The following is a 14,503-nucleotide window of genomic DNA, read 5'->3' on the forward strand; positions in this document are numbered from 1 at the left end:
AACATTCCTCCTTAAGGAAGGTTTTGCAAGAGCTTCTTCCAGTTCTTGCCACCCACAGCTTTTTTTGCCTAACAACCTCACCTCTCCAGTGCTCATCTACTGCTCAAGACAGTCGACAGCAGAAGGGGCACTCACCTTCTCAACTTCAGCTGGAAAATCCCCAAAAGTTTGAAAACCATCTGAAAACATACCATTCTCTTGCTTGAAATGCATTATAAACAGCTTAATGGTCTAAGTAACTTATGTTTAGGGTTTTTTCCTGAAAGATGACACCCAACAGGAGGACTTGTATTGCAATTTTTTTGGAAAATGTAGAACACCACCCCCCCCACCCCCCCCCAAAGTTTAGAGTGATGACATTTGTTGCTGCTTTTACAACTCCGAGAGAAATGAGGGAGCTACTCTATAGGCACAAAGCCTTGTAAAAGCACAAAGTTGTTTTAAACTGAAATGCGGAGACACATTAGCTTTGCCTGTACAGACAACGGCAGCCTCCAGGGGAACCTGAGCACAACCAGAACCACCACACAGATGACTGCAGGAAACGCAGTTTACTCCATGCCCCCTCTCCCATTTCCTTTTAAATATAAAAAGCAAGTCTGTTATCAGTGCTACATGATTAATAAATTCCTCTTTACTCATTAAAGTACTATCCTTGGAAAACAACACTGCGAGAGGGAGCTGGGTGGTTTAGATTGTGTCCAGATGGACACCCACACACATCCGCCTCGCCAGAGCGCGCTCGCCAAGCACCAGTGGAAAACCGTAATTTAACAGCTCCAAGAGAGTGTACCAGGGGCCTGGAGCTGTTGCCAAGAAGTACATTCCAGATTCGGTTTCCCTGCATTTTGTGCTGTTTGCTAACTTAAAAGACCCTAGAAGGTAAACAGGCTTTGGCTCCATCATCTCCTTTAGGGTTTGTTGTGGGGTTTGGTTTTTTTGAGCAACATTAAACAGAAATTATTTTTTTTTAATCTATTTTAAAAACAACCCATCACTTGACTTTTATACACAATGATCCTAAAAATCTTAAAGCAAATCCCAAGAGCAATTGTGTCACATAAATAGTGCCATTTGACTGACTGGGGTCTTTCCACATATTACAGACACGTGGACTCATGAACTCCCAGCGCCCTCGGTACAAACCTGGAACCCGTGAGCTCCGGGTGCTCTCGGGGCACAGGCGGTGCTGGTGCTGCTTGTGGGACCTTCACTGCACCCACGGCAGGAGCAGTTCCTTCTCTTGGTTCTTCCACTCGTGCAGCAGTGCAAAACACCAAGTGCCACCTATGGTGTTATTTAAAAAATTCTCAATAGAGGCAAGGAACTTCCCTCAAGGGAACTACAAAACCGTTAGCGTTTGTTAAATGGTGAAGAAATGGAGAAGAAAGTTCAGGTTTTAAGGCTTTGGGGTAATTAATTTTCTTGTCACTCCCACAGCACAAGTGACACCTACTTTTTTTTTTGTGCCTTCCAAAATTTGTATTGGGTTGAGAAGAGAGAGGCAAACCCAGATGTGAGGAGTAGTTTTGACAGCAAGTGATAGCACCTACCAAGTAAGGTTTGTAACAGAAGCACTTTCAGCAGAAGACAACTGCAACAACGGAACTGAAACATGAAGTTAAGGTACATAAATAGAAAATTCAAAATTACAGGATGAAGCTGTATCCTTTTTGAATTGCTACAAATATTCTCACACGTGGGAGTTGCAAAACCAGTTAATGACACTGTTACTAGAGCCACGGAAGCGTGAGCAGTCACCAGTGAGTCACTGGAGAACAGGGGACAACATGTTGAGAACTTTGTGTTATTTTTCAAAGCTGACTTCATGCACCAGTATAACAATAAAGGCAGGTGAACTTAAATTCTCATACATTAGAAGCATGCAAGAAATCCTAGTTTTTGGAGGTGCCTGTGGTTATTCTTACTCATTTGCTCTTAAGTAAATGTTATTTCCAACTTGGTATTCTGGACCTCGTTCAGTTCCATGGTCTCTGAAGAATGGTAGGTGTTTCTAAAGAATATTTTTCCGGTCATCGAGATGATATGTGACAAACACCCTCAGCTAATTCTGTTTTTCTTTTCAGCCTCTCTGCTAGTGACACACTGTCTAGGTGACAGGACGGGCTCAGCTCCCTGCACTGGCTGTCACCCTGTCACCTGTTGGGGTCCAAGGTACCACCAGCCAGGGGCTGAGAACCACCACATGCCTTCTCCACCCTGGGGCCAAAAATGCTGTGACACAGACCTTTTCCATCTCCTGTAGTGCCAGGGGCAGTATTTGCAAATACACCCAGGATAAAGCAGTTGCGAACAAACATATCACTGTAATAAAGCCATAAATTTCTACAATCATTTTTATTAGTTATGGAAGAATCCCCACTAGTATTTACATAGTGCAAAAAAGCTGTTATTACTCCAAAAAGTACGGTAGACAGAACAATTATCCTTCATACAGCAAAAAAAGAAATGGAACAAAACCCTTCATATTGTATTTCATAATGATTTTTCTACTGCTTTAACCTAAATATTACTAGAGTTTAAGACATTAAAGATTAAACAGCTTTCCTTATTAGAATCTATTTAAAAGTAAAATATATGAACTATTCATGAACATTTAGAAGGTGGGCTGTGCCAACTGGGTTTCTACTTTCAGTGTTACCATTCATTGGTGTGGAAGTTCTGGGTTAGACATTCTCATGTCTCTCTGTGTGTGGCAGGATGGGCAGAACCCCCCCGTTACTTGTTTCTATGGCTTGCTTCTGCTGGTTTGTGTGTCATTAACAAATTGTCATATCTAATTTTTAAATGGCTAACATTGAAATCAACTCAATAGTTTCATTAGTTGGCACAACTTCACAGGAAATACTTAATGACGGTTTCAGCAAACAGCAGCTTTTCAAACAATAATACTTTTTTTTACATATGTATTTAAAGTAACATTATTAAAATTTAAGCTTGTGTTAAAGAACCGGACAGAATCACATTGTGTAAGCTCCCACCCACCCAAATGAGCATAAAGACACCTCTTATCTTTACCAGAAGAACACCAACAAGTGCATTACTGAACATTTTCTAGAATGAATTTTTAAAACACAGGTCAATACCCTCTGTCACCGTTTATCTCCAATCCTACAACTACCTGCAGACAACTTCAGCTGATGAACAGGCCACCAATAGAAGCCAGTGGAACTAATGCTCTTAAGTGTGTGTACGCAGGATCAGGTCCTGAACCTCACTCAGACATTTTCACTTGGTCCAACTAACAACAAAAGCTCTTCAACATTTTTTCCCTTTACATATTTGTAATCCATATTTATTATTATTTTGACAGAGATACTTAAAGTATTTATATAAATAGGTTGTATACATAGACCACCTCTATTGGTTTTAAAGATCCCTACCCCTACCACAGATACATTATTTTTGATTTTACCAGATAAATTAAGTGGTGAAATCATTTCTATAAAGAATGTCTTAAGAAAAGTAGATTTGTTTTCCGAATAATCATTTTCACAACAAAAATATCTATACACCTATAACTACAGAAACATCTTTTCTTGGGGACAGTAACAACCTGTATAACAAACTGCAAACTTTTATACTGAAATAGAAATTCAGCTACTTTTTAAAAAAATCATGGTATTGTAAAACAAGTGTATGCTTTCCTTTTAAATTCTGGTGATAACAGAATCAAAGTTACCACAGTGAGATACTCTCCTTAAGTGCTCTAAGTGGCAAGGAACTTTCCTAATTTTAGAGGCAAACGGATCACTCCCAAAGGAACTGCAATTTCATTCTCATAGTTATTGCTCATTCCCAGCTAATCAAAAAGGAAGCACTAAAACCAGTTTCCTTCACTCAGTTTCAGTTTGCTCCTCTAAGGGTGATCTGCCACGTTTTAAAAAGAGATTAGTTCCTTATTTGCTGGCAAATTGAGAGATATTAGAAGTGCTGTATCACCTTCAAGAGTTCTATTAAACCTGTAGCAAAATTGCAGTTAAATAGTGGGCTGAATATTACAAGTCTTCTTTGATATAAATGTCAGAAAATTTTAAAATGACAGTCCAAGTTCAGAAAAGACATATAAAAAGATGCGCCTTTGATGTTAATACTTCAAGATCAAAAGTTATTTGAATCACTGGCACTGAAAAAGCAAAAGGAAAAATTACAAACACCTTTTCTTTTGTTGTTGTTCTGGTGAAGTTTTGCCCTCAGTGTAGACACTGATCTCAGCTGCCGCGGAGACATGTGCTTACACATCCAAGGGCAAGTTTTGCTTGTCAGCAGTTCAAACACCTATCATTTCCTAAAGCAAAAACTCTTTCAAACATACAGACAGTAGAAATCTGCCATACGTACAGTAAAAGCTTTAACATTCAGGAGGCATCATTCCTTAGTCTTTGTTTTCCTATAAAATGCCTGTTTCTAACATCTAGGAAGATTACATTAAGGAACTAAGAACGTGACAGAACAGCCAGTTGTCCTAGCAGCTCTCTATACTGCTTATCTACATAGCATTTGCTATGCCTATACCTACATTATTTACATAATACACAGTTTCTATTATTCTCATTAGCATCCAAAAACCCAGGGGTAGATGATTTTCTAAACCTGGAGTCTTATTTTCCCAGTGCAACTTAAAATGCCAGCATCACTAGTACTGTAAGTGTTGGTCCCATATTAAGAAGTGTGGGCTAAATAACCTAACTAAGCCACCCATTTCTTGTGTTTTTCAGCCTACCCAGAGGAATATTTTTTAATGCATTTTGATACAAGTGATCAAGAAAAATGAAGTGGAATTAAAAGGAACATACATTTGCTATAAACGCGTTTTTCACGTGAGATACTCTTTGGCGACTCCTGTAGTGAAGCTCCTGCTGCTGGCAGTTTCAGTACATCCCTTGCCAATAGAAGACAAAGATGGAAAACAGACTCCTTACATGCAAAGTTTAGACACGTACTCCATCTTCGATCTCAAATGAATTCATCATCAGTTAATGGATTTTGTTTCAATATTCAGAACAGAACAATTCTCTAGCAACATGTATGTTTCAGGGAGGGCATATTGTTGTTTTACCTCTAAACCACTGAAATACCTCCCCATGCTATAGGGCACTTCCGCTTTTCCTGGAATAACTACTTCCTTTTCTACTCTAGATGTCAACTCCTAAAGCTGCTATAACTGTGAGAACAGACAAAAAGAGGTCACATTCTGAGTAAGAATTGTTAAGATACATCCTAAATGCAACAAGAAGGTGGCCAGGATCAAAGCATGCAGATGAACATGTCGATACGTTAAGCCACCACATCATTCACACTTGCTGTTAAAGGATTATTCTCGCTGTTTTTGCAGTGTTATGTAGATTACAATATGCAAACCAGCATTCCTGAGGTAAGTCACAGGAGAAAGAGGAAGTCATCAGTCTACTGAAAGCCCTGGATAGGGATTATGGTTAATGATTCACTTAGCGTGGTTTGGCAGACAGCAACTGTCAAGAGCATGGGGAATTTTTGTTTTCTTTCCTGTTTTTTTTATGCAAAATTTCCACCTTGTAAAAAACCACCAAAACATTAATTGGATCCCTCTGGTTTAAAGCCTTTCTGGAATCAAAGTTGTTATTATAGCTTATTGTAACCATCTCCACTATCAGCAGCTTCTTAACAATGCATTCACTGAGACCAACTAAAAAGCTGCATCTTTCTTCGCATAAGAATCACGCGTAGTTTTCTCTATTTGCCTTCCATTAGGACTGCAAATGGGGTTTTCTAGCTTTTCTTTAAAGAGAACCAGAATTTTACTTTTATTTCTAGATAGAACTAGAAAATCATGGCCAAATACAGTGACATGCCTGGCATAACACCAATGTAAAGTGTTGGTAATTTGTCAGTCTTAACATCGGTTATCTGTTTGAAAATGAGCTAGTCACATCTTAAAAGAATTCTGCTTAAAACTGGTCAGTTACAAGATGTTTCCTTTTACAAAAGATCAAATGGATACTTACTGACAAATTTTCCACACAGTTTCTATTCTGGGAAATAGACACTGATTAAAAGCTAAAGCTAGTTTTTAAATCAAACAAGTAACAGACAGCTACAAAAATATTATTGTGAATTAAATACACATATTAAATGTTTAACAGTGCAAAATGTTGAGATGAAGCATACGAAATAATGGCTGCAACCTTTACAACAGTTAGTTTTAATGTAATTTCTAAAAAGTTCCTGAGTTCCTGCTTATTTTTACGGCATGTAGATGGAATCTGTGTGTTCTTTATTCAAAGAACTGCAGATGGTGGGTTTATGCTGAGTGTTACTTGCGTGCTTATCATTTGTCCATTCCTCGCCATCAGTGACTGGATCAGCCTGCTCTGAAGTCTCTATTTCTTCCTCCTCACTTTGTTCTGCATTGTCTTCTTCGGCACCACTAAGGGTCTTCCCAAGCTGAAGAGTCTCCATAGTTCTCTGGGTCTCTGAAACCCAAGATTCAATTCTGCTATTAAGCTGAACTTCTACAGAGATTGGTTCATGGGCATAATCCTCATCATCATCATCTTCCTCTTCCTCCTCCTCTTCTAGCATTCCTGGTACAAGAGTACTGGTGGTACTGGTCATGGAGGAATTCAAAAGATCTCGGCAGCTGCCATCCAAGGATCCTGTTTCTGTACTCTGTTGTGAGGCCCATTCCAGATTGTCATCTGGTTTTACCTCCTCTTTGTCACCTGGTGTGGATTTTCCATGATTTGTTGCTGAGGTAGTGCCAGTTGGAGCCAGAGGTGGTTGTTTATTAAGAGTGGCTTTTTCAATTTGACCATTACCAGCTTTTTCTGCTACTGCAGTCTTACATGAGGATTCTCTCTCATTTTCAGAGGTTTCTAACCCATCAGATGTTTCCACCATATTTCTCCAGTTCGTTTCTACAAGTTTCAAAAGAAGTTTAAAATAGGAAACGTTAATTCTTTCGATGTAAAAATGTGTCCCCTGAACATCCCAGAATTGTTTAAATAGCAATAGGAGCTCATAATTTTAATATTATTCTATGCTTCCTAGAAAAGTTTCAATTAGGAAAAGGGGGACGAAGTGAAAGGGAGAGACAATAGAAAGAGCTGTGAATAATTTGGGGTACCCTAAACCAGACATTATGAAGTTGAAAATTTGTGCATTAGTTTCCTGTGCAAACTGCTGAAGCACCAAATTTAACAGTGAGTGTAGTTAGAGGGTACTCTCCAGTATAAATTAAAATACTGTGGCAATTTTCTGCTTAAGTCAACTGCTTAAGGATTTTTCAAAAAAACCCAGAACATTTAACAAATTGAAGTTTGAGATATCACCAAAGAATTACTTAAAACTAGGATAGTACTCTTTTTAATTCACTGTAAGACTACAAAAAAAAAAGAGAAGTCCTTTGACTTCAAACAAACACTCTTCCTTTTATCCACCCTGTCATGTGGGCTTAAGCAACTGGATAAATAAATTTGCCTTCTGCTCACACTATAATCATTCATTGCCATCTCAAGCTTCAAAGTCCTGTCCTCAGAGACCTCAATAATTTAGTTCCTACTATCTGTTATTAGTTCTTCCTCAGTCATATAATCAATTCTGTCTTTGGTATCAGTTTTATACCAGTCCAATAAAACTGGAGAAGCCACCTCCACTCATGTGGTAACTGTAACACTTCTGAGGATTAGAAATTAAATTTATTTCCTTCTCTATAGTTCGGGGGGGAAAAATGACCTAAAAAAACTACCTGAATACCAACCAATTTTCTCTTACTCCCGAAAATCGTAGAATACTATAAATTATGGAGTAATATTGTACTTTTAGCTACATTTTGCAATAAGCATTTGGAAAATTCCAGCTTCTAGTTACAAAAGTAAGTTTTAACACACTTACCATATTCTTTCTCATTCACTTCAGATATGGGTTCAGAAATAACACTACAGAATGAGATAGCACTTGCTGCAGAGGGGTTACGAGAATGACCCATATGATGGGGTGCCTTCTTGACATTCTTCAAGGCTTCTTCTGCCTGTTCCTGTTCCATTGCAGCAACCATATCTCTGTAGGCTTTTCTGGCCTCTTCAGTCAGCGATACCAGCTTATTAAATAGGTCCTAAGTATGAAGGTAGTTTTTATAGTCAGTAGTTCTTACTAGTAGCTTTCACTTTAAATTGCTCCCTTCAGTCAAATGCACACCACATAACAAGCCTTAAGCTTATTAACACTAAATATTTTTACTTCAACCAAAAGTTAGTTGTTCTATTAAATAAAAACACCACTCCATGTTTACGCAACTTTGAGGAGACAGACTTACTTTAAGATACTGTTTTCCTTACAATTTTAAGCATTCCAGAGAATTTCAGATGCCATTTAAGTCTATTTGAAAGCTACAGAGATGTTGTGACGAAAGTGTTTCAACACAGTCTCTCAGTAGTTACTGAATTTCAAAGAAAAACACACCTTAATATATATCAGGTTAGGACTGTTATTAAATGCATGTTAATTATGTGTGCTCTCCGTGCCAAATCAATTCTTAACTACAAGAATTAACTAAAATAAATTCTTAACTATTTTTCTTAAGGGTGTTTACTCCAGCCATTTATGTGAACAGAATTACTCACCTCAGCACCCGAGTAGTTGAAGATACCCACTACACTAACAGGAACCAGCTTGTTCACACAACGGCCAAGAGCTTTACGGCCAAGAGCAAAGACAAAAGGAATTTCTTGTTCTCGTGCCATGGCTATTACGTTATACAGAGCCTCATCTAGTCCACCTTGAAGAAAGCAATTTTAAATAGATATTTAGTCAGTTAAAGTCATAGTATGGCAAGATACAACTCTCTATCCCATTTTAACTGTAGTTAGTCAGTAAAACTTCAATACAGAGAATCACCAGCTACTATGTTCTACAGGATAACAAGCTACACGTTTCAAGTATAGTAAGTGAATACTGATCAAGGCAATATTCTGTATACTCCATTAGTCCTGCACACATTAAACCAGAATTTTTTCACAGCTCTTTTCTTCAGCAGAGCTTTGCTCTTCTCAGATCTCAGGAAGCCTCTGTTTACATTTTCAGTTGTGGCAAACTGTGTTGGTCAGCTAAGTAAAGGACCTCTTAAGGAATCCTCCTTAAGAACACCCAGAGCTCCAGACTCTAGGCGTATCAACGACTGAATGGAATAAAACTGAAGCCCACTGCATGTATTATAATGTGTATTTCTCTTTAAGCTATTCACTGCTCATGAGCAAGTTTCTCCCAGAATGGAGTAGAAGAGAATGAACGTGGAGTGGCAACTGCACAATTGATTCTGTGTTATATCTTGCATAGTAACTAAAAGATGCTTCTACCCTTGCAAATCAGCACCCAGTAAACAGTTAAGTACATCGCTTGTTTTATCATTTATACCTTTTGACTGGATTTTTTCACAGTTAGGAGATATGATGACACATTTGATCTTGTTTAGTTTCATATGCTTAGTAACCTCACGCAAGCCCATAACAAGTCTTCTCCTTGCTTTAGCTCTCATGGGATCCTTTTGATAAATCCGCTCCTGGAAGCTGACAAGCTCTTGCAGTAAGAGAGTCACACACTCATCTATTTCTTTGCTTAGAACTTGGTTACAGTATCTGCCAATTCAAAACACATCAAGTATTAGCATAGCACATAATCAAAACTGTTTCACTGAGCCTTTTCTTTTACCAAATAAAAATAATTTTAATTCCTCAGAACAGTTGTTATTAAAAGGATTTAGAAATCAGAACCATATACTTAAGTATCAGGAAGTTAAAAACACATCCTGAAAACACTTGTATTTCCCGTAACATCCCTTACCTCAAAACGTTAGTCAAAAAGAATATTTAAAAAATACAAATAAATACACCAATAGGTTCCACAAGCAACTATTCTTTTCCTTTATTTGACACTCTATAAAGATACATTAATAAAAAAGTAGTAATATATTATGAATGCTGAAAATACTGTAATAGTAATTTTCATTATTCCTCCTTTCCAAAAGTGTATGTAGTCCTCCTTTAAAAAAAAAACAAACAATATATTTTAGAGACTACTTCCACCTAGCTTATTTGTTGCAGCAACCAAAGAAAATCCGAAGCGCATGTGTGTACATGCACAATATATATACACACGTGTGTATGTATACATACATATATATACATACACAGAGCAACTGATCTATGGCCAAAAATAAACCAACTTGCAGAAACTTCTATTGATGAAATGGTAGCTTATGTTAGTTAAGGTCCTTCTAAATCTACACACACTTAATAGACAAGGTTGACTGAAGTACAAGACATGATTTCATATTAGTAATGCAAAACTCTTACTCTCTGAATCTCTTGCTGTGAATTTTGGTTATTGCAGAAGATGCCATTGGGCTGCCTATTCCAGAACTAGCAGGTGAACCCTGTGACACTGGGGTCATGCAGTACGGAGAATTCTGGCTTGCTGGTGAAAGTGAAGTATCACTGGGCATACTTAGTCCAGTTTCTGAAAGACAGTTTTGAACCATTATAAAATGCAAACATTTTAACATAAAAGAAACAGCATCACACTACTTAAGTATCTCTGCCTTGCAATTTCCAAATTACATTCCAAAAAAGACTAAGCAGTATTCTTCCCTGGAGGGGTAGGAAGAAAACAAGCACATACACAACATGCAGCATGGGTTGAATAAATAAACAGTATTTGAATATTCATTAAAAAACATCCAAAGCCTAGTTTGAGAAGTGGACAGAAAGGAAAACCTGCCTAAATGCTACAACTTCTTCCAATAATGCTTTACTTTTTAAAGACAACATTGAACTAACATTATAGAATAATATTATAATATTATTATTGAACTTATTCCTAGGATATTTTAAGATTTTCACACTTATCTTCAGTCAGGGGAAGTCAGGCAGGCAATTCAAACAAAAAATTCTGAAGCGGTATATCTGGAATCTCAATAGACACTTGTCCCCCTTCACCTCCCAAACACAAAGGTGCTGTAAATTCTTTGGCATTTCCCAGTTGCTCAGAACTGTTGCTGCAAATCAGTGCAGCTGATTGACAAGAGTGTTCAAACTGCAAAACCTTATTTCAATTTACAACTTCTGTAACTGGAAAACTTGTGGTATATTCATCATTAAAAATCATTGTTATGAGCACAGCATGGCCAACAGCAGGTCACATTTTGTCCACTTATAAAAAAATGCAATCAACTCTGACATGCGTTGGGAACATCCCTTCAAGAGATATTAATTAAAAGGCTATATGGAGATTATGTACTTAGAAGCCATATTGCACTAAGCCTTCCACAACTGAGGGACAGACAAGACACTTTACAAAAAGAGGGTTCTAATTTGTAGCATTTCATAATGTTAAGAAAATTAAAAGATAACATCAATAAATTGCATTGCATAAAAAGAGAAAGAAAAATATGGGACAACTACAGACACAGAGACAAACCTTCTTGAGAGGCCAGCTCCTGAGACTGATCAGCAGACAAGTTTATATGAACCTCTTTCTGTTCGTCAGATCCCAAAAGGCTAAGGTCAGCTGACAAACGGCCTTTCTTCTCTTCTCTCTCTTTCAAAATAATCTAGGAACAAAACCAACAGCTATCAGCATTTTAAAATTACAGAGATATCTGTAAAGAAAAGCGTCCATCTGACTGAACAACACACAAAATAAAGTTAATCAAGTTGTTGTGAATCTTCCTACTTATGCCAGAATAGAAAACCCTGAAATCATTTCAGTTTCCTCTTTGATCGCAAACAGCATTCATTCTAGTGTTTTGCAGGAGGTATAACTCAATACTCTCACACTTCTACATAAAACAAACTGTTAAAAGCACTATTTAAGTTACTTTCACAGCTTCTTTCTGATACATAACACATTAAAAATTCCTCATTCCCACCGCTGTGAGAAACACCTTATGCAAGAATACTAGCGATCTTTGTGAAGCGCCACAATAGGTCAAATCCTTTCTTTCCCATAAAAGGAAAGTGCAAAGATAAGTGGCCATGGTCATGTTAGTATTACTATGATAGAAGTCTCAACAGAGTTTAGAAAACTTTTCTGAATGCATACCTGTGAATTTCCCTAACTCAAATAGATCATGGATAAGTCCAAAAAAAAAAAAAAAAAAAAATTCCCAGGGAGAAGAAAAGAAAGGGCCTTGCTTGTTGAGTAGGCCTCATCTAGTTTGAGATGCCGTAGATGCTCCTACAGGCCTCATGGACAACAGTGACGAGCAGTGTGATTTTGTCTCCATTATGCAAAAAAAAAAAAAAAAAAAAGATTGCCAGGGAGTAGGAAAGAAAAGGCAACTGAGCCAAAGCCAACCTTTGGACAAACACAAATTTATCAGATTCTAACTGCTCATATCATACAGTGATCTTGACAAGAGATGTGCTGCATGAGAGATGACTCTCTCCCTTTTTTTTTTTTTTTTTTTTTTTTTTTTTTAAAAGACTTTCACATTTTCTTTTTTCAGGCTAGGTTTCTTGAATTTTACCTTCTGATTTCCACACATACTGTACTCTGTGTACATACCTACTTTATGTACGTATGTATATAGATATATATATAAGCAATTATTTCTAAATTTACTCAATTAAAATCTGTGTTTTTACTTTAAGTTCTATACCTGTCTCAAGAAAAAAAAAAAAGAGTAGGAAAATTTAAGGTTACCATACTACATTGCACTACAAACTAGGACTCAACAACATGGAAAAAACTATGCAAGTTTTCCCATATGTCCTAGTACTTACAGTCAAAAAAAATCCTTGCAGTCTGTATCGAGATAGTTTTGTATCACCCTCAACTAATTATGGGAGTAGAAATGCCTAGATCCAAAGGACAGGACATCAGTGTACTAGGAACTAGAGGTGGAAGCTCACGAGTCCTTTAGCTGATGCTCACGGTCACTAGCTCTTGACTGAGAAAACATCGAATTTTGTTTTTGAAATGTGAGTGTGGATCCAGACAGTCCAGGGTTGACATGTTTACCTTTTTAAGCGCTGTAGGGCGTTTCAGTTTTGCAATCTCTCTCTCTTTTCCTCTTTTCACTTTTGGGGCAGTTGAATCCAAAGGATTAAGGCAACCCATGGATGGCTGTCCCTTTGTTAAGGACTTTCTGTTGGCAGATTCTTTGGTATGAAAGGGAGCAGCACTGCCAACTAAATACAAGAAAAGATATTAGTTTCACCAAAAGACATGTCAGTTTTATTTCAATACTGCTTTCAGAATTTCCACTGATGAATTCTCCAAGTACATTTTCCTTCCTTGGAAAAAAGCAGTTCATAATGACAGGAAAATTACATCATCAGATATTGTCGCTTCCAGATGGTTTTAAGCTTTCCTCAACTTAGCTTCGTGTTTTAGGAAGCTACAGATTCCAGGAAAAGAATTCCTTTAATACTGGTAAGCGATTTCTCTCAAGTGACTACATGTAGCTTTACCTGCAACTTATCTTACTATTATCGTCTTACCAGTATTCATCCAAACATTGATTTTTAGTTGTCAAAGACTTGATTAGTTGATATGACAAAACAAATGAGAGAGTGCAGCAAGTAGTTAACTATCTTATGTAAGAAAGAATAAAACAAATTCAGTCTCCAATGGAAATGCCAACTGTTCTTTGCTGAGCTGTGTTTGATATAACCTTGCCAACTTTAATTAATGTTTGAACACAGCTGAAACTCAAAGCAGGTAAACGAAGCAACACACAAGAAGGAAAATGGTAACTATGTGCCTACTGATGGCCTCTAGGCTACATACTACTGCTCAGGAATGAGATTCCTAGGTTATAACAATTTAAAAGTAAATTCTGTATTCAGCAGCAAGCATTAAAAAAGCTAATTTAATGTTAAGTGTTGATAACAAAATAGAGAACAAAAAGCATAATTAAGTCATTGCATACATTTGTGATGGAACTATAACTTAATATTCTGGTACATCTGATCTTCCTTATTTTCAAAGAGACATAGAAGAACTACAAGAATGTACGGAGAAAGCGATATGGATTATCACAAAACACAGACTTCCACAATGGAATAACTAAATATACTGGGACTCTTCAGAAAAGAGACTACAGACCTTTAAGAATCATAGAGGAGGAGAGCTGGGAATGACTGCTCAGTATTTTTGTAATACAAAGGCTATGAAAGCTAATTAAATTATGAGTGGGGCACCGAAACCCCAACCTCCACCCCCCAAAAAAACACAGTAGAAGAAGGTATTACACAGCATATAATAAGGTTAGAATTCACTGCCGTTGGACCTTATGGACAGTAAAAACATGTGATAGAAGTAATGGATAGTTTAAGAAACAAATTTGGTTTGAGAAAGCCTCGGGTCAGGAGGACCTGAATTATAATCAATAGATGCTGGAGGAATATTCTTGAGAGGTATATCCCTCTATCACAGTCACAGGTATCCTCTCTAAGCTGCTTTCAAAAAGAATTCTGTAATATCTGTAGTAGATGTTTGTTTT

General features: G+C 37.3%; 1 protein-coding gene across 1 annotated transcript in view; it reads right to left on the minus strand.

The window, feature by feature from the left end:
- Positions 1 to 2,339: 2,339 nt before the first annotated feature.
- SECISBP2L (SECIS binding protein 2-like) overlaps positions 2,340 to 14,503 on the minus strand; it is a 31,192-nt gene continuing 19,028 nt past the window's right edge. Inside the window, exons 12-18 of the mRNA XM_014944578.1 lie at positions 13,018 to 13,187; positions 11,473 to 11,605; positions 10,350 to 10,512; positions 9,412 to 9,632; positions 8,622 to 8,776; positions 7,894 to 8,113; positions 2,340 to 6,917 (exon numbers count right to left, since the gene is read on the minus strand). Of these exons, the coding sequence (XP_014800064.1) occupies positions 6,244 to 6,917; positions 7,894 to 8,113; positions 8,622 to 8,776; positions 9,412 to 9,632; positions 10,350 to 10,512; positions 11,473 to 11,605; positions 13,018 to 13,187 (1,736 nt within the window). The 3' untranslated portion in view covers positions 2,340 to 6,243. The remainder of the gene's footprint in view (positions 6,918 to 7,893; positions 8,114 to 8,621; positions 8,777 to 9,411; positions 9,633 to 10,349; positions 10,513 to 11,472; positions 11,606 to 13,017; positions 13,188 to 14,503) is intronic.

This window comes from Calidris pugnax, unplaced genomic scaffold (genome assembly GCF_001431845.1).
Source record: "Calidris pugnax isolate Ruff unplaced genomic scaffold, ASM143184v1 scaffold70, whole genome shotgun sequence".
NCBI classification, from domain to species: domain Eukaryota; kingdom Metazoa; phylum Chordata; class Aves; order Charadriiformes; family Scolopacidae; genus Calidris; species Calidris pugnax.